A 27103-nucleotide genomic window follows, 5' to 3' on the forward strand; every position below is an offset into this window, starting at 1 on the left:
ACTAAAGACCTCACTCCCAGGTAACTAGGAACATGCACGTCCTTTTTTCCAGCTTCAAGGTCAGGTGTGAGTTTCAGAGTGCATGAATGTCACAATGTCACAGCAGTACAAGGGCCATGGCAATTAAATATTCTCTTTTCATAGGTAAAGGATAGGCCAACTGGCTATTTGGACCATTCTCCATGTGTGTAAAAAATACTCTGCTTCAAAATTAATCTTATCCCATAGATTTGATGATTGGGTTTAGTTTTTGGAGAGAGATCAAAAGTCCTAGCGTTATCATAAAGTTTTCTACAGAAAATAGGCAGCTTAAGCTGTTATTGATGAATAAATGTGAACAAAGCTGGGAACGGGCAGTTGCATGTGGTTGAAGAGAAACAGTGTAGTCATCATGTCATTAAACAGTCATGTTTGTCTTTTTGACTGTCTAACAAAGCAAAGGAATAAAGTTTCATGCTGTGTGACTATGGGAAAGAATAGAAAGGAATGGAGAAGGTTGTGTGTACACAATATAGTTAAACAGAGAATTATGGAATCATAGAATAGTTTGGGTTGGAAGGGAGCTCTAAAGGTCATCTAGTCCAACCCCCCTGCCGTGGGCAGGGACATCTTCAACTAGATCAGGTTGCTCAGAGCCCCGTCCAACCTGACCTGGAATGTTTCCAGGGATGGGGCATCCACCACCTCTCTGGGCAACCTCTTCCAGTGTTTCACCACCCTCAGCGTAAAAAATGTCTTCCTTCTATCTAGTCTAAATCTACCCCCCTTTAGTTTAAAGCCATTCCCCCTTGTCCTGTCGCAACAGGCCCTGCTCAAAAGTTTGCCACCATCTTTCTTATAAGCCCCCTTTAAGTACTGATAGGCTGCAAGAAGGTCTCCCCGAAGCCTTCTCTTCTCTCGGCTGAACAGCCCCAACTCTCTCAGCCTTTCTTCATAGGCAAGGTGTTCCATCCCCCTGATCATTTTCATGGCCCTCCTCTGGACCCGCTCCAACAGGCCCGTGTCTTTCTTATGCTGAGGGCTCCAGAGCTGGATGCAGTACTCCTGGTGGGGTCTCACCAGAGCAGAGTAGAAGGGCAGAATCAGCTCCCTCGACCTGCTGGCCACGCTTCTTTGGATGCAGCCCAGGATACGATTGGCCTTCTGGGCTGCGAGCGCACATTGCTGGCTCATGTCCAGCTTTTCATCCCCCAGTACCCCCAAGTCCTTCTCGGCAGGGCTGCTCTCAACCCCTTCATCCCCCAGCCTGTATTGATACTGGGGGTTGCCCCAACCCAGGTGCAGGACCTTGCTCTTGGCCTTGTTAAACCTCATGAGGTTCACATGGGTCCACTTCTCCAGCTTGTCCAGGTCCTTCTGGATGGCATCCCGTCCCTCTGGCATGTAGACTACACCACTCAGCTTGGTGTCATCTGCAAACTTGCTGAGGGTGCATTTGATCCCACTGTCTATGTCACTGATGAAGATATTAAACAGTACCGGTCCCAGTACGGACCCCTGCGGGATGCCACTCGTCACCAGCCTCCATCTGGACATTGAGCTATTGACCACTACCCTCTGGATGCGACCATCTAACCAATTCCTCACCCACCGGACAGTCCACCCATCAAATCAATACCTCTCCAGTTTAGAGAGAAGGATGTTGTGGGGGACCGTGTCAAAGGCCTTACAGTGGTCCAGATAGACGACATCTGTAGCCCTTCCTTTGTCCACTGCTGTAGTCACTCCATCATAGAAGGCCACTAGGTTAGTCAGGCAGGACTTGCCCTTGGTGAAGCCATGCTGGCTGTCTTGAATCACCTCCCTGTCCTCCATGTGCCTTAGCATAGCTTCCAGGAGGATCTGCTCCATGATCTTCCCAGGCAGAGAGGTGAGACTGACTGGCCTGTAGTTCCCCGGGTCTTCCTTTTTTCCCTTTTTAAAAATGGGGGGTTTGTTTCCTCTTTTCCAGTCAGTGGGAACTTCACTGGACTGCCATGACTTCTCAAATACGATGGACAGTGGCTTAGCAACTTCATCCGCCAGTTCCTTCAGGACCCGCGGATGGATCTCATCGGGTCCCATGGACTTGTGCACCTTCAGGTGCCTTAGATGGTTTCGAACCTGATGTTCTCCCACAGTGGGCGGCTCTTCATTCTCCCAGTCCCCGCCTTTGCCTTCTGCAGTTTGGGCAGTGAGGCTCGAGCACTTGCCAATGAAGACCGAAGCAAAAAAGTAATTGCTTTTTATAATAAATAATAAGTAACATAACATAAATATAACATTTATAACATATGTAACATAAATAACATTTTGCTTAGAAAGTTGGGAGGAGATCACCATAGCAGTAAATATTTTCATTTTATGTTTTGTGACTTCTTAGATAAATATAAATCACAGCTGATAAACAGTCAGTATTGCCACTCTGAGTTAGACCCCCTGCTGCTGCTCAGGGGTGATTGAGGGAGCGTGTAGGAACGTAAAGCAGAGTGTTCCCTCCACTAGAAAAATCTTCAAAGGTTTAAGGTTTCTTCAGCCAGAAGCTGAAGGGGTTGAATCCAAGTGATCATATTTAGTAGCCACTGACAAATCTGTTTTTGTGAATTTGTCTAATTATTTTTTAAATGAATGTCTACTTTTCAGCATACACCACCCTGTGGCAGTGAGTTCTACAACGTTTTGGTATTTGTTAAAAAACGTACTTTCTGTCCCTTTTGCCTGCTACCTCATGATCTCATTGTGTTTCTTTGTCCCTGTGTTGCGATGAATGATGATTTACTCACCTTTTTCATTACTGATCATCATTTTATTTATTTCTCTGTCAAACCACTTTTTGGCCATCTTTTTCTTTGCTGAAGAGTCCCAGTTATTAAGTCTCTTTGAATGATTTAACAATGATTGAATGCATTTTCAATTAAACACAATACTTCCTAATGAAGTCATTTGCTCATTAATGTTTCTAATTCACCAGTGGGGGGAGTTGAGACTTGCCTGGATTTTTTTTTTATGAACTATGGAAGGAATATGGAAGGAATTGCATAAGGTATATGTAGAATCAGAGTGTGTGAAATCTGAAGCCAAGAGAATTTTTTCATGCCCAAGGAGGGGTAGTGATACGACACTGAACTATGGGTGGGTAGAAAACAGAAAAACTCAGCATGCTTTTTTAAATTAATGGTAAAAGAGGAAGAAAATACAGTTAACGTACCCAAATTTATTTAAGAAGTAGCCATTCATAATGGAAATCCCGTATCTTTGATATGAACAAAATGGAATATACATTTTGTCTGTTTTTGCAGGATGGATGGCAGAGCTAGGTAGGAAACCTTGAAACCTGAAATATAGTGTGGGCAGAAAGGCGAGAAGGAATGCATGGGTGATATTTTGAAAGCAAAAGATATGGTCTATGTAGCTCCATTATATTTAAGGGGATTTGCATGTTCAAATCATGGGTCCGCAATACAGTTAGCGTCTATCAGAGTAGCAGAGCTGAGACTGGGGAACTGAGGGAAAGGAAGGTACTTTGCACATTGAGTGAGCTGGTTGCTGGTTTGCAAGAGAGACCGCTGGCTGATGTAAACCAGAGTGTAACCTGTACTGAATGTGGACATGGTCTTATCTTTATACCCTTGTTTCATGCACAGCAGTAATAATAATAATAAACACAAGAATTGATAACTTGAATATACTACTTACTTACTTTCCTTTGCTCTGGTGTGGATAATAATGTCTGCTATCTTCCCAGCACTTACCTCCTTTGGAGCAGGCAGCCCCACTGCCTCAGGCTGAAGGGGGTGACATCAGGGGCTGTGTTCATGGTGCTGTGCCTGCAGTCTGCTGAAACGCCCAATTTCTTGAAATGAATGGTTGGACTTAGCTAGTGCAAATACGTGAAACCTCAGTGTGATGAAAGCAGCAAAATCAATGTGGCAACGTAAAACAAGGTCCATTTAGATTTAAACATTTCAGTCAATTTCAATTAATCTTATAGATTGTAGTGAAATAGTAATTTTCATCCTTCTTGTATGACATTTATTATTACCCTGACATTTTTCATTGTTATTACACCAAGCACCTTTACCTGAAGAAAACAAAATGTTTCGCTCATGTTGAAGGGAAGTATGTTGGAATTTACAACATTCAGGGAAGTAAGAGAAAATAATTTTCTTCATTTTATTCTGAATGAAAGCAAATGTGGAAATGCCAGAATTTCCAGTGGCTTGCATATATTCATTATAGGTATCTTGTGTTTATTATTACTGCTGTGCATGCCTTATTTCTTTTCAGCTCTTGGAGATGTAGCTGGCCTGGCTAGATGCTACTGAGCAGGGAGAACCAGCTCAGCCCACGCTGAGCCCTTGGCCTCTTCTGCCCTTTGGGATGCCTGTCTTGTTTTCTTCAGATTTGGTGCCCTTCTATCAATGGTGACAGAAAATCAAAGCTCTCAGTGAGAGGATACAGCAAAAGCCTGTGCGCTTGGGATTCTACTGCTGGCAAACCCAGAAATCAGTCTTTACTAACATGATACAGCTCTGGGCTCAGATTTTGGCTGCAGACAAGTCAATTTGACAAGAAATGTGCTAGTGACTTTCAGCTCAGACATGGGGCGGCAGTGGGTGCAGTGATCTCTCCCTCTTGGCTCATAGGCAGTGTAGTGAGACACTCCAAAGGTAACTGTAGTTTTAGGAAATCAAAAGGTTTAAAACTAACGGCAGTGGGGAGAATGAAAAATGATGTCATGTGTTGTGGATCTGCTGTATTGTCTGACATGGCATTATAAAGTTGGGGACTACAGGGCTAGCGAAATCCATATTCCTTGGATATAGCATTGCCATAGACTTCGGTGGGAGAAGGAGCTCTCTTCTGCAGCGTGTGGAAGACTGAAGGGATTCCTAACAGTAGAAATACTGCAAAAGTCACTAATGGTGATAAGTGTTATGTTTCAGATTGCAAAACTATCCCCATCAAAACACTGTCCTTTAAAATTTGAAGAGTGTTTACAACTTTCCTTCAGTAATGTTTCATAGCTAGTGCTTATGTCGTGTGATAATGTAGTTGATGTGCTGGATAAATCTCAGCCAAGGGAGGGACAGGTAGTTACGAACGTCTCCTGAAGCATCGAAGGGAGTCAGGAGCCAGCTTCCTTCCTGGCTGTCCTTGCAGTGGCATACGGGCTGACACAGGTAATGAATTTGTATGTGTGGGCAGAGCAGCCTGTGTGGCTCTGTGGAGTCATGTCTCCTTATCACGAGCAAGTGGATGGAGGGTGGGAGGATGGAGCAGGGAGCACATTTATCTATTGACTCACCTTATCAGTAAATTCTCTCCTTTGCAGGGTGAGAGGGAGTTACAGGAAAGAGCTCTGAGGCTACGCTATGTCTGGGGCTTGGACTCCCAAATCAGCCGTGCTTCCTGCATGGTGCCTTGTGCTCTGGCTCTGATCTCAGGCACAGCAGCCAGAGACAGCATAGTCAGAAGCTGAGCTTCCTGTGGCTGCGCTGCTCAGCTTCTGTTAAATTAAGCTGTTGGCCTCTGTGGCCCCTGAAGGACAGACCTGTCACACCAGCCTGGCCACCCTGTTCTTGGCTTGGTGGGGCCAGTGCGTAAAGAAGGCAGTGTGCACGGTGTAGCTTCTTCAGCACCATCGGCTTACCACGCGAGAAAGCAAGGGTGGGATTCATCTCCCAGCGCTAGGTGTCTGTGGAAGGGGTGCCTGCATCTGAACCAGGTCTTTAAACTTTCTTTGGAGTTGGTGGAGATCTCATCAATGCAGGCAGCAGAGCCAACGTAACAACTCATTTCATTCTGATGTAGAAGCCTGAGTGCTATTTGCGTGCTTGACACAGAGCACGGTTGTGCTAGATACTCAGGGTTAAGAACCAGCATAGGTCTAACTTGCACCAAATGGGAATTTGGCCCAGACATTTCAGATTTTTCTGTGTCGTGGTCTTTCTTGAAAAACTTCCCTAATTCTCTAACTGCTATTAGAGTCCAGGCCTCTTCCAGAAAAGTCCTCTCTGGCATCTCCACCACTTTTGTGCCAAGAACATCGTGGGGTTACACCAGTTCACGCCTGCGGTGACTCAGTGATGGATCAGGCCCCATGGTTGTAACCAGGTACCAGCAAACTGCTCAACATCTGATGGGAGTTGGCAGAACCTCACTGAATACCTCAATCTCATTGGGCCAGTGATGTCTTCACAGGCATCGTGCCACCACCACGAGTAGCAGCACTTGCAAACTTCAGGTCACGAATTCCTGTCTTTCTATTTTTCAGGCTGCTGTTTCAAAGGAAAAGAAAAGAAAGAGCTGATATCACCACCTTGTTCTTACACTGTACACCTTGCTTGTGATACAGCAACTGATTGTTTAATTGTCCAATTAGTTCAAAGTGTACCACCTTTGAGTCCAATTTTAAAATTTGTTATTGCTATTTATATCTTAAGGAAGTGTCTTTTCCTGCTCTGAATTCAGCAGGATCTCTTGCTTAATTGTCTCTGTAAACATCTCGCATCTCTCCAGAGAAGAACAGGGCTTCCCAAGCTCCCTGCCCTATCCTTGCGTTCCCCACTCTGCTGTCCAGTTAGGAGTTACACAGGTTTAGCTGCTCGAGGTCTCCTAAGAGACATGAGCTTAGTTCCTGGCCCTGGTTGTCGTTGGTAGATGCGGATGGCTGTGGAGGGTGTAGCTGTTTCCCTCCTAGCTCTTACCTGTCTCACTTCATTGTGGTTATGCTCTCCATCCTGAACCTCATGGCTTCCCAGGTCTTTGAAGCAGCATTTTGGTAGAGACACTGATAAAGTGAGGTCTGTGGTGTGCATTTTTGGACTGGGGTGTGAGTCAATTTCCTGCATAGGAATGAGGGTGCAGGAGATCAGAAGGAAGATGAGAGAAAAATGCCAGTGTGTGCAAATGCCATTTTGCAGGGTTGTAACTGGTGATCTCAAAGGGCAAATGTCCCAGACATGGCAGGGGATATTCACACAAAGATGCTTCCAGATTAAAGTGCCCTACTCTAAAGTTTCCCTCATGGGCAGCAGACTTAATTATACTTCAAAACCTTTAGAGTGGCGTATGTTTGGTCCTTTAGCCCCAACACCAGAAGGACTTGCCTGTAGGGACAAGAGAGAGCTTTTACTCTCCTTGGTGCTCTGTGATTACTGGGAGCTGGCTCAGCCTGCCATGTAACTCCCTGTGGCCTGGAGGATGCAATGAATGTCAGGGGAGCTTCCCACAGCAGGTAGAGCTCTAGCCTCCTCCTCTGGCAGGGTATCTCCTTTAATTTTCTAGGGCAGTTCTAGGGCAGTTCTCTGCTGAGGTATACAAGAGAATCACTACACTCAGAATGGGTGCCTTTGACTCTGCAGGTCTCAGCAGTCCTCTGTGCCAGTAGCTATCTGGCCCGAAGCAGCAGCAACTCCCATGCTAAACCATGAGCTTTTACATTTTGACCCAAAAATGCAGTGCACACTCATGGGCTGAGACCAACTGAGGAAAAGCTCAGGAAAGCTCAGTCTCCTTCAAGGAGACTGACAGCCATGTACTCCACCTAGCACTGCCATCCCCTTTGGAAATGTCTGTTTTTTGACCACCGCTATAATTAATAAATGTAGTACAAATGTAGTACAGTGTCCTTGTTGGAGGGGTTAGAGATAAAGCTGTGCCTGGGCAAGAGTCACAGGTTGTCTTTGGAGACTAAAGAACAAGGTAATCAATTACCACAAGCCTGCCTGGGGGCCTTTTGTAAATCTGGCTCCTTTCCATAGTAGAAATAATAGCAATGATGTCCTTTGCCAGGGAATTTTCCAAATGATTATTTTAAATAATATGTTGCTGTGATTGAGCAAAAGAGTTTTGAGATTTATTAGAGTGTTTGTCAGTGAGAGGAAAAGCAGCCAGTGAACTCTGTGGGCTGGCAGTAAGCAGCACGGGGCAAGTGGCACATAAAATACTAAAGTCTCTAATTGTTCAGGTCCACTCTGTGTTTGCAGAAATGGGAGACAGGGACATACATCTCACCCCTCAGCGCTGGGTGCCAGCATCACAGGTCACCAAGCAGATGGTACGGGAGCTGCTCTGAGATGGCAGGAGACACGGAGGAGGTGGTGGTGATAGATTGCTCCTCTCCCTTCCCTGGGCAGGTTTGCACAAAAAGCAAAGGAGGTTGTCTGGTCCTGGATCTGTTGCCCCTTCCTGTGGCAAAAGCTGAGACAGAGCCCTGTTTTAACAACCTGGCTTGAAACTGAAACTTGTGGCATTGCATAGGAACTGATCCAACCAAGCCTTGGAGAATATGCTTTTATGGGTGCTTCAGGTTACTCTGGCCATGTACCTGCTTTTATTTTATTTAATTTTTTAAAGGCAGAATTAAGATATCATAAACCTAGGGTGCTTTTGTAATTTCTTGCCTGTTTCTTGCATTTTGGAGCAGAAGGGGGAAATCTGCAGTTGCTTTGGGACCGACAGGTATCTTATAAACAAATAGCTTGACTCTTTTTCCTATTAAATAGCCTCTCGTGGCTTTGTCAGTGTTGAGGAGGGGCTTCTAGTGGGATTTGGCAGATAGTGCTGCCAGGGTGGAGTAAAAGACCCTCAGTGAAACTAAGAATCAAGCCCATGGTTTGGGAAGAGAAAATAGCACATACTGATAGAAACACGTGGCAAAAAAGTGCATGTCCACATCATAATAATGGCATTTTTTTTCCTTCTCCTTTCTCCAGGTTATCTTGCACCCCGAAACCTTCCTAGTGCAGGCTTCTTCCCGTTCCTGCAAACCGTGCTGTGTGATTCAGATGCCAGATGTAAAGGCACACCATACACACCAGAAGATCTGCTGCCAAGACTTAATGACATCTCATCTCTCAGACTGTAAGGGAATCTGAATATATCTGGGTGTTACAAGCTGTAAAGCAAAACTTGCTTTGAGGTGGAGGGAGCAGCCATGCGTGTGTGTATGTGTAAGTGTGTCCACAGCAGATATATCTCAGATATCTGAACACTTAGAAATGAGAATATAGGCTGCAACATGGGACATTTAAAAATGTTCATGTTAGGGACAACTATCAGTAATGTGTAAATTGATCCAGGCTTGATAGTAGAAGAGAATTTTAGTCCCTGAGAAAAATGCTTCTGCTCACCCAGGTCAGAGCAAAGAAACTTTTTTTGCATGATTGTGGGTCAGGTCCTACAGGGTGTCAGTGGATAAGATTTGTATCAAGAGCAGCCCAGTGTGCTGATCTGCCACTGTAGTGATTGGTTCAGGATGCTTTGGGTGGAAGTGGCAAATGTTCCCCAACAGCTCTAGTTTGAGGTACACTTGTTCTGGAGTGACTGCTCTTCCAGTAGATCCTCCAGGTGCCAGCCAGAATGGGTGTCCGTTCTGCAAGTCGTCAAACATATCGGGAAACAAATGAAAATGAAGAAACAATATTTGCCCACAAAAGCACGTAGACTTGCAGCGTGGAGCTGGCTGGGCATGTTTTTGTTGGAATGTTGGTTTGTTGAAATTGAAATGTTCAGTGGAGGCATTTCAATTTCATTGACGTTCCAGTTGAAGCCAAGTAGCATTTGCTTTGAGACATGCCAGCCAGGGTTGTTTCTCCACCTTGGCTGCCCAGTTCTGACACACCCCTGGGGAACATGCTACTCTTGAGGCCTGGCTGGTTAATGGAGAGCTGAAAATCCGGGCATCTCGCATACAAGGTCCCTGGTTGCTCATCTTTGCTTTCAGGTTAGAGGCTGCTCCATAGTGGCTGTGTCAGAGCCTCAAAATCCCCCTTGGCCAGAGCTGGAGTGTCTGAAGAGCTAAGGTGGGCCCCGTGCTTTCCAGCAGAGAGCCCATCAGGCAGGATAGGGGATCCTGGGGTCAGTGGCTCCTGAAGGATCCTCTTTAGTGCAAAGGGACTGGCATTTCCCAGGCCAAGTCAATGGTCAGGATCTCTCCATTGGTTAGAAGGAGTCTGGATGACTAAGTATGTGGATGACTGAAGTTACACAAGGTGAATCCTAATTAAATTCAAGGTCACACAGCAGAAGAGGGCAGAGCGGCACAGAGACTGGATGCCTGGATTCACAGCTCTTCACTTGTTTCCTCAGTGTCATTGTTTTTCCCTGGGCATGTTAAACAATGGTTAATTTGGGGTATTGAAATGAAGAAATGGGAACTTCAAGTGCCAAAGCTGGAGGTCTTCCATGGGTTTCAATAGCTACAAATCCTCCTTGCTTTCTGTTTTTTGGTTTCTGTACAGCTGTTTAGGAAATAACTGTTTTTTCCTGCCAACTGAAAATCAAAGGATTTGGCCAAACTATAGCTCAAGTCACATGAGTCGTTAATAAGCATCTTGACCACTATTGATGCTAAAAGTTGGCTATGTGAAGTATCACGCAACTATGTGGGTATACCTACCCTTCTGTGGTCAATGTCAGCTTTGGAAATATATTGTATTCTGCAAGGAAAAAAACCAACCAGCTATTAAGTAGTCACAGCAAACCTAGCAGGATACAGCAGAATCCTGTATGTATGTACATACGTACATAAAACCTCACCAGAAGGTTGACTGGGTAGGGGAAAGCTCCAGAAGCCGGCATGAATAGATGCAGCTCTGCCTCAGGAGCGGAATCACCATGGGTGAGTTTGTCACGAAGGTGAAGTCTTTGAGCTGTGACCCTTCGCTGTCTGGATATATTATTGTGTAATCTAGAGTTTGTAGTATTCAGCTAATCCAGACTGGTTTTTTTCCCCTCCCATTGTGCAACTCAGTGAAGCTCTTATTAGACTGTTTTATAACTTGCCCTAAAACTGTGTGTCTTACAGTGGCCAGCAGAGAAAATGGGCAAGGTTCTCATCTTTGATTCTGTTCCTTAGAAGCATTTACCAAGGTGCGCAAGACATGGTCGCTTGAGATTTCCCTTAGTAAGAGGGAACTAAGTACAAAAAGTGAGCTCAGCACCAACATCTTCCACCCTTTCTTTTCCCCTGTAGTGAAATGTTTGGGAGGGATGAAGTAAGGTCCTGATGTCTTGAAGGATTTTGTGGTAGGGGCATGCAAGCTGCTGTTATAGCATAGAGCTGTTCCAGCTTACATCAAGGCCTCTTTGCTCAGTCCGAGTGTCATTAACAGTGCCATGAAAGTTCTGCACTGTGTCTTCTGCTGAGCAGGCATTGGTGGAGGACAGAATAGGACTTGATACAATGAGGCCTTCTTTCCAGAAGTGGGCATTTTTTAAGATTAGACCAAATATATATGTCAAGCCTTGCCTGTCCTTGGTGTCCCTGCAGAGCAGGCATGAATGCGGTCCCCTCCATCTATTTCGTGTCTGAGAGCGCTGCAGTGTGCTTCCCCAAAATACACGCCAGGCTCCTAGAAGGAACAAGACTTTTGCACAACGCAGGTTTCAACACACCTGCCATGAAATCCAGCTATAGACCCATTCTGATTCACGCGGTAGTTAAGTGTAAGCTTAATCATAAGAAACTCTATGAGTTGTTACAGGTGTTTTCTTTTTTTTTTTCTTTTTTCTTCCTTCCCCCAGTAAGCGGAGGAGCTCATCCAGTGTGGCCAAGGACAACCATCCATCACCATGGAGTGCAGAGGTTCCTAAAAGCAGGAGTGCTTCACTGGGTAGGTTATTGACTGCTGTGTAAAGTTCTGGTCTTTAAAGGCTGATCTTTTGAAGCTCTCTGGACAGAGATGCAATTCTCAGAGCACTGCTGAAATGATTAATGTGTTCTATATAGGCACATGACCATGGCCATGACATTAGTGTAAATTCTTGGGAATAATTACAAGTAACTGTCTGTAGAAAAGACTTTTGGAATTTGGCCAAGAAACCAGGGTTAAATTGTTGCGCTTCACAGGAGCAATGCAAGATCACAGACTGTTTGGACATTAATTAAAGACCTGGCCATTTATGGAATATTGCCATTTTACTGCCCACAAATTGTCCATAAACAGCTTATGATTTTTTTTCAGATGTATTTCTTATTCAGTTATCCAGCAAATAAGTCTTCTTCTGTGCCACAGTGGATATTTATTGTTGGTGATCTTCTCCTCTGATGTGATTCTCTTTCCTGAAGGAACTTTCGGACTTAAATTTTCTATAAAATCATTACAATTATTATTTATTGATGGTAATGGCTAGTACTATCCACAAGCCATCATGACGGATAGTCCTTTCTCCAGGGAGCTCACAGTCAAATGAATGATTACGGATTTGCATTCTGTGACTGTTCTGCTCCAGCCATTCACTGTTCCAATTAGCATTCCTGCCAATGCACTCACTCTTTGGTGTACTGGCAGAAAGAGGCAGAATGCAAAAGGGACTGAACGCAGAGGTGGGGGGGGGGGGGGGAATCAACAGTTATAGGAATTATCAACTCATGTTGATGGCCACGGATGGTCAGGGAGGAACTCAGTTCTACACCTTGTTTAAAAAACATAAAGTAAAAATCATAGGTCATAGCTTCTGCTGGTGTAAACTGGCATAGCTCCTTTGGTTTCAGTGAGCTGTGTTGTCTGAGAGTGTAGCTCAGTGCAAGTGTTGGCTTTGGTGTGTGTCAGCTGGGCACCTGGCGGTGTGCCACTGTGTATAGCGGGCAGCAGGGCTCCAAATCTTTGGAGCTGTTTCTGAATAACGAGTACTACCCACTGGTGCCAAAGACACCTGGAGAGTTCTCCCTTACAGGGCTATCAGCTCGAGCTGATGTGGGCTTCCTTGTAAGGCTACCCATCTCTCTTGCTGCACGGGGGAGCTGCAGGACTGGAGAAAAGAGGTGGAAATTAAAGTTGACCTGCAAGCAGATAGTTAAATGCATTTAATTTAAAAAAAAGTTACAGGAGGAAATAATGTAATCCAGGAATTAATTACATCAGAAAAAAACTTAAGTAAGTGATTACAGGATGCCATTGGCTGTACCTTTGGAAACAGATTAATAATGATGGCATGCCCAAAGCTGTAGTCAGCTATCCTGTGTCATGGTTTGATGTAGCAAAGAGGTTAAAAGACATTAAGTAAAATACAGTGTTTCAAACTGTTACTGCAGCATATGGGGATTTGATATCTCATGGAGAAAAAACCCTTCAGAATATTTCATCATCATCCAACTTGACTTCCAGCGTCAACATGTTCAACAAAATCCTCAATTTTGGGAAGGTAAGTCAGTATTTGCATAATAGCTGAGTGTGTGCATTTATGTATAGTCATATTTAAAGAGTTAGAAGCTCAAAGTACCAACATACAGCTCTTACTGCTTTTGGATCTCCCCTATTATGTGAACGTGCTTTATTTTGGGAAGAGGAAGGCAGTTGTTTTGGGTGAACTTTTAAGCTCTGGGGTAAATTTATTATCTTCTAAGCAGAAACCACATAAACCAGACACCTTGGGACATAATACCATGAACTACCAAATACGGCCACATGCAGTACCCTGAGATATTTTGCTCAAAACTTGTGTGAGTTAAGGTGTTTAGAGTGTGTTTTCTTTCACGTGAAATTAAAGATACGGTGTTACAGGCTTTGCCATTGAATTCATTATTTTCCCACAACACTCCTGCAGTGGCATCAGAGGGACTGTGTGTTTATTATGTAGGTATTGACTACATATAGGAACAACTCCTTTGTAACAGCAACTTGGTACCATGTAATGGAACCAGTATGCTTATGTTTTTGTATTAAGGCCTACAAATACTTATGCACACATTTCTCTCTATCTATGTGAGGAATTTGATGGATTTCAGTGATACTGTTCACATGTTAGAATTCTGTAAGTGTGTAAGTGCTTGTAATGACAATGCTTTCCAGATGTCACTACTACCCATTAAAAAAAGTCTCATCACTGCGTTTAAAACCATCCCAAATAGACCATTGCTTTAAAGCTACCTTTAACATTACATCTTACCTTTAGAGCCAGACCCAATATTCAACAGCAGCAAATCTCAAAGTTGTTCTGTGTGAGGTCTTGTCGCGATACATAGCACATCCTGGTCTCACCGAAGAGAAGATGGCAGCCAATATCCACCGGACGTTCTGCTTTACTGACTCATCGCTTTTAGAGTCATTTACCCAAGAGTTCAGAAGTCAGTTCTCTCAGGTAAGTGCCTGGGACCTTTGATAATATCTGCAGCTAGTAGCTGTGTTAGTTCACACATGTTATTGCAGTGTTTGGGAGATAGAACATGACCCCACCTCGCTAGGAGTTGCTCATCTCTATACCAAAGTGCATATAGTGCATGATGAGGCTGAGCTAATTCTTGTGAATGGGATTAGCCCAAAGACCTTAGAGTTGAGTATACAGCTCGGAAAGGCAAGGGCATCCAGCCATCAGCTAGTGGCCACTAAGGGTTCTCAGCACACCTGGGTCTTGTTTCTCCTCTTTATTTGCCCTGCTGCAGCGAAAGGTACAGTGTGAGGATGTGGTGTAAATAAGAATATTTAAAACTAGGGGATGCAATAAATTTAATCATGTATTACCTCAGCTGTATAACTTCATCCAATAACTCCTGCATCTGATCCAACAATTCATGACTGAAGCAGTACTTGTCTTTGGGAAAGCTATATAATTAAAGCAAATGAATCCTTTAAAGGTGCCTTCTTTTTTGCCAGGGCAAGGATTGATATTAATTTTTCTTGTATTCCTAGTCTTTGGACTGTTTGTGACATTGTGAATCGTGGGGCTTGTCTAAACAGAGAATTTATTGTACAATCTGGGGTGTGAAGGTAAAGCACAGTCACTCTCTCAGTTATTGCCTATCACTAGAGTTATTTGAATGTGTTTTTTGTAGAGTTGTGTACAAGTGCAGTGTGAGCTGAAAAACATAAAAAGACCCACCAGCAACAAGGGTTCTTGTTCTTAAATAATTTCTTGCATTGTTGTTTGTTAAGGTGCAACACAACCCACAGTACCAGGCAGCATTCGTCAATGAAATGGTCTCGTTTCTAATGCTCATCTCCCAAGTGCAGAATGACACCTCCCTGTGGCATCTCCTTTTGCTGGCCCCAGATGTGTTTCATGGCAGCATGCAACTGCAAGACATAATTGATTTCCTTCAGAACGCAAGCAGGTAAAAATACAGAAAATGCCAGGAGAGGCACTGAAAGTTGGTGGATTTGTGTATTTAACTCCAAGGACATGTCACTTCTCATCTTGAAGAAAGGACGTTAGCTTAAAAGCATGATTTATTTGGGGGGTGATATAGCTCCATACTAATGCATAGCTAAAGGTCTCTATGGATAGTGAGCAGTGTTTTGATTTTCAGTGACTCTTGTGTCACTTTTTAAATGGGAACTGGATCTGAACTCTTAGTTTTCTTCCAGCCTGCTCAGAGGCACTGTCAATCCCATGTGCAGATAGAAAGGTTGGTGAGTAACAGCAACTGCCTTTGGTTGAAGAAAGGCTCTCCTGGCTGGATAGTTGTTCTGCTAAAGAAAGCAGCTGGCTGCTTCTTTCCAGAAAAGCATAGAGCCAAATTCAAGTTGCTTTGGAACACCTCAGGCATTTGTAGAAGAGCCATAATTTTTTTTTTTTTTTTTAAATTACCTGATTTACTGCTGTTTTATCTTTCAAGATTGGTCCCAAGAAAGCAGAGATGAGAGGGAGCCTGGTTTTTAGCATATGGGGCTTTGAATATGTCTGACTTTAAGAAGAAAGTACTGGTTATGTTCTTGCTCAATGGTTATATGAAAAAAAGAGCTGGCTTAACTGCATTAATTAACTGTGCTGAAATATTTGATGCTGTATGCAGCTAGGGCAATAAAAACTCTTCTAAAATGGGCTTAGCCTTGAAATCCCTTTCCTGGTCAGTAGTTGGGCTAAACTCTCACTGATCTCTAGAAGACTTGAGTTACTCAAGAGATTAGGGGACTCTGTTCAAAATCATCTACTGGATATGTGACTGACACTGCTATAAATTATCCTGAATAGTCCACTTGTTACAGCACATGGAGGACAGCAAGCAACTGCGTGTCTTTGGACGTTTTTGTTTTTCTTGGATACATGAGCAGTTGGGTAAAAATGCCAAAAGAGGTTGTAGAAACTTTGCCACTTTGATTACACCCAGGCTTAGAGGGACTCGCTTTTCATCACTGGCATGTTGCCAAGCCACTTAAAAACCTGTACATTTAATATCTAGGTAATTTGCTATACTGCATTGTGAGAACTATTTGTAAGTTGTGATGTCCTTATCCTTAAAGGAGTCAGTAGCAGTGTGGCAAGAATTTTAATTTTATTCAGAGGCGTTTTGTCCATGCTGCTGTTTAAGTCACAGGATTATTGCATTTGTTTTTATTTACTGGCTTGCAGAATCAAGCCTGAGAACCAGCACTGTTTGAGTGCCCAGGAAGAATTAATATTTACTGTGCTGCTCTGCTTTGCTCTACAGCTGCAGAGCTGGGCAAAGTTATCATAGGCACAACAGAGGCACATAGAATTTCATCACCAGAGTTGTGCAGTGCTTTTATGCCTGGCATCTGGCAGTGTAAGTGCATGAGTAAAGAGTTATTGCAAAGAGATTGCACAAATAGTATTTTTAATGATGCTTACAAAAGCACATCTTAGCGAGCCTGGCCATGTCTTTTACTCAGGCAGTACCTGAGTACTTCCTAAAGAAATGCTGTACAGGGAATTTTTTTGTACTATAAATATGAAGATACAGAAGAAAAGAACTTTTGCTCATTGTGGCATCTGTATTAACCATGTGATAAACAACACCACTGTGAAACAGTAACTTCAAAGTCATGAATTCTATAGAAAGTTTAGGAGCAAATTTTATTACCCGCACAAACCTGGTTTACAGACTGAATTCACAAATGCTCTTGTTTGTTGCTTTAAGATAGTTTTTCAGATAAGCATGTAAGCCGAGCTTTTTCTCTAAAGCCAATGTCCGCAAAAGCCCTGCAAGACTGACAACACTTGTTTCCATGTTTGCTACCTTCTGATCTGTATGATATGTGTCCACTTTTGGCAAGCCTATGCCTCCCTCCTCCTTGGCTCTGCCATTGCTCAACTAAATGTCATTTATAACTGTAGTTTCTTCCCCCTCTAAGACTCTTACTAACAAGCACCTCTGCAGAATGGAAATGGTGAGCACCAAGTCCATGAAACCTGCATGGAGACATTATGTTAAATGAGGAGAAAAGAGATCCCTGGTGCTGTGTTCTCACTAGCAGTCTGTTCCCACAAATCAGTATGTATTTATTCATGCCACTGAAATCAGCTCAGCTAGGTTCTTTGTGTATCATCTGCAGAACTTCAGGCAGGTGAGAGATTGTGCATTTCACGGTGACCCTATGCCTACAGTGAAGAGCTACTCTTTATACAGGAGAAGCAAAAGGGACTGATAATCACTGTGAAGTTTTCAGTAACCTGCATGCATTGAACAGACAGTCTTTTAAATGACTTCCTCTGTGATACAATATGCCTGATTATCAGCTTGTTCTTTCCTAAGACCGAAAAACATTCCTCGCTTCCCTGTCAGCCTGGTTATTACAGTATGAAAGAGGAAAGAAGGGGAATTGGAAGTGGTAACAGTTATTTGTGATCGCTTCTTCCATCCACAGATGTTGTCCCCTAGGGATCCCCGCTCTCCCTTGAGCCTTGTCTGCTTGCTTCTTGGTTTCTTTTAAGAGGAGATTCACATGCAGCAGTGAATCACTGGACTGGCATATCACTTGAGTGTTTTCTAAGCCCTATTGTGAGGATTTAAGTGTCTATAGATTTTGCATAACCCTTTGAATAAGTACATCTAATAAGAGGAACACATATGTTTGTGCTAATATACCGCTATGGCTTTCCCATCAAAGCCCTTTGTATTTGTATTTTGTGCGTGATCAAACAAATAACTAAAAGTAGGGGCAAAGGCTTGTCTGTCAGATGTTTTAAGAATGATAGGCTGTACTCCAGCTGTTTCTTATTTGAACACTTGTTTTATTTCTTCTCATAAACTTGTAACCACAATTTATTTTCCTTGTTGTTTTTTTTTTTCCCCCCTTTAGTGTTGTGCTGGCAGCTCAGAATGTCTCTGCATTGATTGTGACTGATGATAGATTCAAGACTGTTCAGAATGGGGTTACAGATCCTCCATATTCCCTGAACTGCTTGGAGCAAGGTAAGACTCCTCCATATAGTCATATCTCTGCTGAAAACCTGTGGTGCTAAGGAGAAGCAAACTGCAGGCTAATAAGTAACCATACAGATTGCATACTGTTCAGGGATCAGCATAATGAATTCTTCTTTCAACTTTTTACAAATGTGAATAAAATACCTCATTTCAAATGGAAAAGTAAAAAAGCTTGGTTTTGTCAGTAGACAATGAATTAACATGAGTTTGCAGTCTCAGTGGAAATGGGGAGCGGTAATTTTTTACCTTGATTGGGGGGGGGGGGGGCGGGCATGTCAAAATCTGCCTCTAGTTGTGGGCTCTGTCAGACTCACCTCAGTATATCAAGGTAGGGGCTGGGACTGGGCTGCACAACAAGCTGTATACATCAAGATTAGCTGTTCCTCTAAACCCCTGTCGACTTACAGCAGAGGCAGAGTCCTCGACATCCACCTCTAACTGAGGTTATGTGAACAGACGAGGGAAAGGTACAGCATCTAAATGCTACAAGGGACAGATTGGTAAATGTTATCCATTCTCTACTTGTTTCATGAAGATTGTGGAAGTTGAGGTGGATAAGAAGAAAGCAGATTAATGCAGTGCAAGTAGGGAAAACATGGAGATGTGGCTAGTGAGAGGGCTGGACAAATGGGGGTATCAAGATGACTGTAAATGGCTATGGGAGACATAAATGATGCTGCAGACAAAGCCTACGAGTGAGTAGTAAAAAAGCATTCCCAAATGAAGGGAAAGAAACAATAATAAATGTTAGGTCACCTAATGCTGCATTACTGATGGCAAAGTGCTCCTAAAGCAGGAGGAGAGCTCTATTAGCACCCAGATCACAGGGGCATTGAGCTGTTCCTGAGATGGAAAATAATTTCTATGATGGCAGGTAGCATCCTGACTTCCTTCAGAAGGCCAAGAAGAGTTACACCTCAAAAGAGCACTCAGATTTCTAACCAGGATCTTGTGTCTTGTCATAGGAGCCTAACTTCATACATGCGTGTTATCCTTGACAGATTTGCCATACAGCTCTTCTCAGTTTCCAAACTAATGTGATCTTCACTAATGTACTCTTTACATCTTTGTTGTAGATAAAGAAAAAAGTTTGGTGACCAGATATATTTGTAATCCCTTTGTTAACTGGAAAGACAATCGGACTTTAGTATCTGAATTGGAGGAAGTTCTGAGGTAAGACATTAGTTAAAGGGATATTCCTAACAGTATAATTCAAGTCTATGATCTTTGCTCTAAATCACCTTACATTTCCACTTGCATTGATTTCATATTCACTAAAATGCTTTTTTTCCCCCTTCAGAAAAATAAAGTCACCAGAGATTGGTGGAAAAGACTCCAAGAGGTCCATTAATTCAGATGATTTAAATGCCATACAAAAGTCTCTACATCGTTTAGAAGGCTTTGAGAAAAAAATGAATAGAAGTGAATTAAAAAGCTTAAATCTATTCAGAAATTTGAAGAATGAAACGTTACAGAAATTGTATGCAATTCTTGAACTGGGAATGAATCCACATCATGATTATAAATTAAAGGAACCATATAATAAGGAAATAATTGATGAAATCTATAACTTCACATCACTGCAATTACAGAGTGACTTTAATGGGACTTCCATTTTCAATATAATGACCGAGTGGAAAGAAATTCAGAGTGCTTTAAAATTAGCTACAATGATTTGGAATCCAGTTCTGTTAAATAATTCTAATTTTAGTACAGTGCAAACTAAGGATGCTCTCAAAATGTTGCTCTCCACTAGCATGCCATTGTTTCTGGAAGACTTCAGAGACCGTTTAAATGGAATGCAAGAAATACCATCTTTGTTTTCCGATTATCTGCTTAAGCCTGTGTCCTACAGAAACTTTCCAGACCAGCTCCTAGCTCTCCAGAAGATGTTTTTTATAATGACAGACACAAACATAGGTTATCAGTATCTACTGATGCCTGTGTTTGAACTGATGCGGAAAGTAGAAAGCTCCATGGGTGAAACCTGGTGGGATGAGTTGAATGCCTATTGGAGCATCGGGGAGAAACTGAGGTCGATGAAGTGGAATAACACAGGCATCGTAGCCTATGGGCAGTTTTTAGAGGTACTAAACAGCCATTTACAAAAGTTGAATAATAATTCAAATAGTGTCTTCAGTGAACAGATGGATCAACTGTCAGAATTTATAACAGCTGTGTTTAAAGAGTTTGGGGAAAACCCTGAAGTAGCCAATATCTCACTAGTCACTCAAGCCATACAAAAGACCTTGTACATATTAAAAGACTTACAGCTGAATTATAATGTCAGTAAATTAAAATCTATAGATCTTTTCTTTAATTTTGACAATAAAACCTTTGAGAGCTTGTCTGAACTTCTGAGGACAGGAATGAAAATCCTTCATTATACAAGTGCCAGTGAAGCTTCCAGTGAAGAAATAATTAACCCTGTCTATAAATTAACACATCTTCTACTGCAGGAGTTCAGCCAGTCTTCCTTACGGCACAATACTTCGCTAGAGGCAAAAATTTGGGAGTTCTTGCATTTAGCCTTGAGTCCTTTCCTAGAGAACAGCAACAATCGTTATGGGACACCCCAGAACTGCTCTGCTCAGGACATGCTCTACATAACACTTGAGATGCTGTTTGAAAATACCACTCTAAGCGAGTCCCTAGCTGGGAGCCCCTGCAAACCTCTCTTTGATTCCATGGGCATGGAGGATATAACAACGCGCAATGACACCTTTAAAAAAATGTTCCAGCTTGCCATAACAAACCTGAAACTGTCTCCAGAGTTTGCTGCTGTCTACAAGAACAGCAGTGAACGCTTCTCCAAGGAGCTGTCGTGCATCATCCAGTCTCTGCAGTTTTCTCTGAGTTTCCTTTCTGAATTAAACCTTGTCTCCGAGCTGGAAAACTCTTGGGTACAGGAGAAGGCGAGAGCTCTGACTGCTCTCACGGCGTGGCTGCTGCAGAGTAATGCCTCCTGCCCCGTCCCAGTCCAAGACGTGGGTGGTGTGCTCCCATCTCAGCTTTTGAACATGCTCATTCCTTTCATGCTGAACGAAACAGTACTGAACTCCCTAAATTTCTCTGATAGCTCAGCAGACTGGCATAGGCTGCCTGTGTTTTCCCATCTGTTACTGACTGTTTCCCTGAGGAACAGCAGTATATATGAACTGCTTCAGGTGGACAGAAGTGCTTCCAACCAGTCTGAGTGGGGACATTTCTCACGGCTGTGGCACGCCACCGGCCATGTGTTGACCACCAAATGGAACCTAACAGAAGTGGGTGAATATGTGAAACTCCTAGAAATTATGAAGAAAGCTCTAATTCTTGTGGACTTTGGGGTAGCTCCTGGAAAAACATTAGTACATAAGATCTTTCATAATTCTAGTGGAGGAATTAAATCCTCAGATCTTAATGATTTGTATCATTCATTAAAACTCTTTTTCAATTCAACTTCTGCCACAAACAGCACGCTGAACTTGGAAAGAATATTTCAAGAAATACTTCCACTATATGAAGTTGGTGGTGAAGGATTGTTCTACCCTAATCCCTACGGAAAAGAAAATCAAGATGTTCTAACTATGGCTGCAGTGATTTGGAATCAGATAATTTTAAACAGGACTCATTTTAATACAGAGAAAGCACGGGAGGTGATCAAAATGATTGCACTTCATGCAATCTCGCTTGAAGACATTGAAAATTATCTCAGCACAAATGAAGAAGTGTCATCATTATTTTCTGACTTTTTGTTGACCCCTGTAACTTCTGAAAATTTTGCAGAACAACTCTTGTCTATAGAGCAGCTTCTTGCTGCCATGGCAAAGGTGAATACCAGTGATCATTATCTGCTCATCTCTTCTTTGTCTAAGCTAATGCAGAAACTCCAGAGTTCCCCTCATGGAAGGCATGGAAACGAACTTCGTGCTTTCTGGCAGATTACTGAAGTACTCCAGTCCATGAACTGGAATAGTATAGACAGTCTCACTTCCCAGTCACTTCTAGACATACTGCAAAATCAGTTCAGTACCATGAAAAATGGCTCCAGTCTTCCTTTCAGTAAGGAACTGAAGCAGCTGGTAAACTTTGCATCTTCCATATTTGAGCTGTATGGTGAAGAAGACTCCAGAGGAGCCAACATCTCCATATACTTGCAAGCCATGCAAAGGAGTATCTTAATTTTAAAAGGTTTACAGAAACATTATAATATCAGTGAGCTTGAAACTATCAACCTATTATTTGATTCTTACAGTAACTATACCCAGAGACTGATTGAAATATGGAGAGCAGGAATGGAAGTCCTTCATGACACCAACTTAAACAAAACATTCGAAGAAAAAATAGACATTGTCTATCATTTCTCACATTTGCTGCTGCAGAAGGAGTTCAGCCAGTCTTCCTTACGGCACAATACTTCGCTAGAGGCAAAAATTTGGGAGTTCTTGCATTTAGCCTTGAGTCCTTTCCTAGAGAACAGCAACAATCGTTATGGGACACCCCAGAACTGCTCTGCTCAGGACATGCTCTACATAACACTTGAGATGCTGTTTGAAAATACCACTCTAAGCGAGTCCCTAGCTGGGAGCCCCTGCAAACCTCTCTTTGATTCCATGGGCATGGAGGATATAACAACGCGCAATGACACCTTTAAAAAAATGTTCCAGCTTGCCATAACAAACCTGAAACTGTCTCCAGAGTTTGCTGCTGTCTACAAGAACAGCAGTGAACGCTTCTCCAAGGAGCTGTCGTGCATCATCCAGTCTCTACAGTTTTCTCTGAGTTTCCTTTCTGAATTAAACCTTGTCTCCGAGCTGGAAAACTCTTGGGTACAGGAGAAGGCGAGAGCTCTGACTGCTCTCACGGCGTGGCTGCTGCAGAGTAATGCCTCCTGCCCCGTCCCAGTCCAAGATGTGGGTGGTGTGCTCCCATCTCAGCTTTTGAACATGCTCATTCCTTTCATGCTGAACAAAACAGTACTGAACTCCCTCATTTTTTCTGATAGCTTAGCAGGCTGGAATAACCTGTCCACACTCTTCAGTGTGGCGCAGGATGAGCTCCACATGAATGACCTGCTGCAGAGACTCCAGGGTGCCTTCAGCCTCACCAAATGGAGTTATTACTCAAGCGTCTGGGATGTGCTTGACAGTTTCCTAAACACCAAAAGGAATCTAACCGAAGCAGCTGCCTTTGCAAAGTTGTTGGAAGCAGTGGCAAACAATTCTGCCAACGATGTGTCAGTTCTAGAAATCGTAGAAGCCACTCGCTACATTCTCGAGAGGCTGAACTTCTCTGATCTGCTAAGTGAATTCAGTATAAGTTCCAGTTCAGCTTTTCTCTCCAACAAAACTAGTTTTGACAGTGTGATTGACATTGTCGCTCATCACTTCATTGTCATGGCAGAAACCCTGTACAACAAGACCCTACCTTGGACTCAAAGTGACCAAACTCTGTCACCAGCCAGTTTGATCACACGGTGAGTTTGCTTTTTGGATATTGTAATTGAATTTATGGGTAGTGACCACCATCCTCATTCCAGCATGTGAAGTATGTTATTTTCTTCCAGTGGAGCACCTTAAGCCTGAAATCACCATAATTTAGGACACTAGGTCTAACGTGGGTTAAATTGAAAAAGAGGAAATTTCTCCTTGAACTGAACGTACAGCTAAAAGCGAGACTTGCAAAAATTTTCTGTGTTGGCATGTATCAGTTCATGGTGGAAGCAGAATCCTGTAGGAGGCTTGCCACCAGTGGTAAACTCTTCAGAAACCCCTTCTTTGTGGTCTGACTCTAATTTTTGATTCTCAGTCTCCCCTAGGCATGCCTTTCCATCTATATCTTGCATCCACAGTGAACCTTTCAAGTGTGTTTTCTTATACATATGGCTTGAGAGTAAATGACAGCTTTGGGAGATAACAGCAAAAAGAACTGATGAAATAAAATTGGGAGAGTATCCACTTAGGAGATGTCATGGGAGACATGGCTTCATCTGGAATTCTTATTTACACTGCCAAGGAACAGCTGACAGGTTTTTCTTATTTTTCATATTTTTCAGATTTCTGTTTTTAGAATTTGAAAACACCATCTTACAGGTGACAGTGAATAACAGCTATAACCCTTACCTGATGTGTTTAATAAATGCTACTGAAGTTGAAAACAGCAAATTGACAGGTAATCATGATTTCATTAATGTTGTGGGACCTCAGCTGGAATATGTTGTGCCTGTCTTTTCAAAGTGTTTTGTCTAATGACGGGAAGGAATGGTACTACATGTTTTCATCCGCTGGCAATTAACTAGAGCTGTGAGACCTTGGGAAGCCAGACTCCTTTTTTGTTTGAGTTATGTCACATTGCAGATAGAAGTTTTCCATCCAACTCTATCCAAAAGGCGCTTCTACTCTTCACTATATGATGACAGGTTGCTGACACTCAGATAAAGAAATCTTACAAATGGAAACCTATATTCCCTTCACAGCTTTATGTACCCGTAAGATGACAGCAGTTATTTTTGAGAGTTAACATGGTATTTCACATAGATATTCATTGTATGAGCTTATTGTACAACCTGAGAGGTTTATCTGTTCACAGAATAGAGATACCACATGTGCTCTGAAGGGCACTGTCAGAAGTCCTGTTACCAGTGTGGGGTGGATTTCTTTAGGACCAGAGCACCTCCTTGGACTGGATCCATTACAATCCAGATTACAGCCTAGGTCTTGTTCTGCGATTTCAGAGGTCCTGAGCCATGTGAATTTTGTGGAAAATAGCAATGCTCAGTACGCCTCAATAAAAGTGCCGATATTCCCATCTGTGAAGTTTATGCAAGTCTGGCAGTTTTGTCTCGAGTAACTTTTGTTTTCTTCCTTGCACAGAAAACATCACACTGCTTTTGAAGCAAACTCATCTGAAAAAGAACTCTTTTATGCAAAATAATACCTCTGAGAAACATTCATCCATACCAGAGCTCCTGAAGCTAAAAGTGAGTCTGCTCAAAATGCTGACTTGAAGGACATCCTGCAGTGATACATGACTGTGCAATGGAGGTTTTGAAAAACAGCGTATGGAAAAAAAGTTTCTTAAAAGAACAGCTGATAGAAACTAGGACTGAAACTGTGTTTTCTGCCTGCTGCCTATATTTAAAGGTCACCATTAAACTGGGTTGAGGAACTTGTTCTTATATAAGTCCCTACCAAGTGTACACCCATTTTTCTGAGAGGGTAGAGATGTCCTGTCCTCCCAGTCTGTGGGATAGAATGGCTTCTGTTTTCCACCAGCCATCCCAAAAGGATGAGCACTGCATAGGTTGCCAGTGGCAGCATATTCCTCATAAATCAGTGTACCAGTAGTTTTTAAGTTCAGTACATTGAGACTTAGCAAAGCACCTTGCAGAGCTGAGATCATTCCAGGATGCCTGAGCTTCATTTGAGAAGTATGTAGGGAGAAGTTTTCAAAGACACAAATAGCAGTTAGATACCTCTGCCCTGCTGAAAATCAGTGGAATTTTGCATACCCAACTGGCAGTTATAAGCACCGCTAACTTAGTTATCACTACGCCTAAGGAGCTATACCAACACTAGCGTGGCTGGAGTCCAAGTCCCCCCATGCTCCCTTAGCCCTAGATGTCTCACAACACCATAATGGTTTCTGAGATTAAGCAATATTGATTCATGGATTTCCCTCACCAGCTTTGGATTTGGCAATTCCTCATTTGGATAAAATGTTTCTTACACCATACATACATTACTGCACTGATAGCATGCATGCAATTTATTTCTTTGTATAAGAAATAGAATTTAAAAGTCTTTTTAAAAAACGGTAACAGTATGCAATGCTGTTGCTGCTTAATATATCTGTAACAATAATATGAGGAGCCTCAGTGTGACAGGTACTTATAGGCACAAAACAGAAAACAGTTCTTGCCATAAGAGACTGATAATGTAAATAATGATGTCAGACAAGAGGGAAGCCCATAATAGCAGAGTAGGCAAAGGAGTATAATTTTACACAGGTTGGCAGGTGCGTAAGTCCGGACTTCTAGCCAATTCTATTTCATATGCTGTAGTAGAGATGACCAGGTGGTGTCTGAAAGGCTAAACCTGTTGCACAAGGTAAATTTATTTGGTCTCTGGGAAGATTAATTGGTCAACAGGTAAGTCCAAATGGAGTATTGCTATGTATGTGTTGGGCAGAGGAAATGATATGTTAAGGCTTGCAAGGTTTAGTAGATCCTGTGCAATGTTGTGTAGCCAGGTCTGCTACAAACTCATGTAGGATTGTTATGGACTGTTCTATTGGAGACCTTTTGAATGAACTAAAAATATATATTAAAATTTTAATCCTAAAGAAATATGGAAAGGGACAGCTGAACTCTTTAAAATTTGCCTTTTATAATTCTGTCATCTAACTGGCATTTGTGCATTTGTCTTCCTTTTCAAAATTTCCTTTGAAGATATCTCGCCTCCGGGATCTGACAACACTTCTTTGTGATTATGAGAGCTTTAAGTCAATACAGCACATTTGCCATCTCCCTAATGTTAGCTTTGGAGAACTGTGTGAACAAAGTCAATCTCGTGAGCAGCTCCTCCGTGCTATTGAACTGAGCAATGAAGTTGTGACCAATGTACTGAATCACAGAAGAATTTCACAAGAGCTTCAAAATGTACTGATTGGGGATGCCACAAACATCCAGACACAAATCAAGTGGTGAGGCTCTTCCTCTGAGTTAGACTGCTTTAGTATTCTATTCATGAAATGATGAAATGGCTTCTTGCCTTCTTTTCATATTCCCAATTTTGTTGGTTGTTTTGTCTTTCCTATTTAGGTTTCAAGAAAATGTACCAGAAATTGCTTTCTTTCAAGAGATTCCTCAGTATATGACTACTTTGAATTCCATGTTGAACATCACTGAGAATTTAACAGATTCTAGTAAGCAAGGTAATTTTCTGTATTTATTTTACAATGTTGGTAAACATCATTACTGGTATCATAATTTCTGCTGGAAATCCCAAGACTTGTTTACCTGCCAGGAAG

The 27103-nt window shown here is 42.5% G+C and overlaps 1 protein-coding gene across 1 annotated transcript in view; it reads left to right on the forward strand.

The window, feature by feature from the left end:
* ABCA12 (ATP binding cassette subfamily A member 12) overlaps positions 1–27103 on the forward strand; it is a 91197-nt gene that overhangs the window by 13185 nt on the left and 50909 nt on the right. Inside the window, exons 3-14 of the mRNA XM_076342102.1 lie at positions 8700–8847; positions 11512–11600; positions 13022–13131; positions 13882–14067; positions 14859–15037; positions 17967–18079; positions 19168–19264; positions 19392–23549; positions 24129–24244; positions 24946–25052; positions 26523–26776; positions 26895–27007. Of these exons, the coding sequence (XP_076198217.1) occupies positions 8700–8847; positions 11512–11600; positions 13022–13131; positions 13882–14067; positions 14859–15037; positions 17967–18079; positions 19168–19264; positions 19392–23549; positions 24129–24244; positions 24946–25052; positions 26523–26776; positions 26895–27007 (5670 nt within the window). The remainder of the gene's footprint in view (positions 1–8699; positions 8848–11511; positions 11601–13021; positions 13132–13881; positions 14068–14858; positions 15038–17966; positions 18080–19167; positions 19265–19391; positions 23550–24128; positions 24245–24945; positions 25053–26522; positions 26777–26894; positions 27008–27103) is intronic.

The sequence above is a fragment of the Aptenodytes patagonicus genome, chromosome 6 (assembly GCF_965638725.1).
Source record: "Aptenodytes patagonicus chromosome 6, bAptPat1.pri.cur, whole genome shotgun sequence".
Taxonomy (NCBI): domain Eukaryota; kingdom Metazoa; phylum Chordata; class Aves; order Sphenisciformes; family Spheniscidae; genus Aptenodytes; species Aptenodytes patagonicus.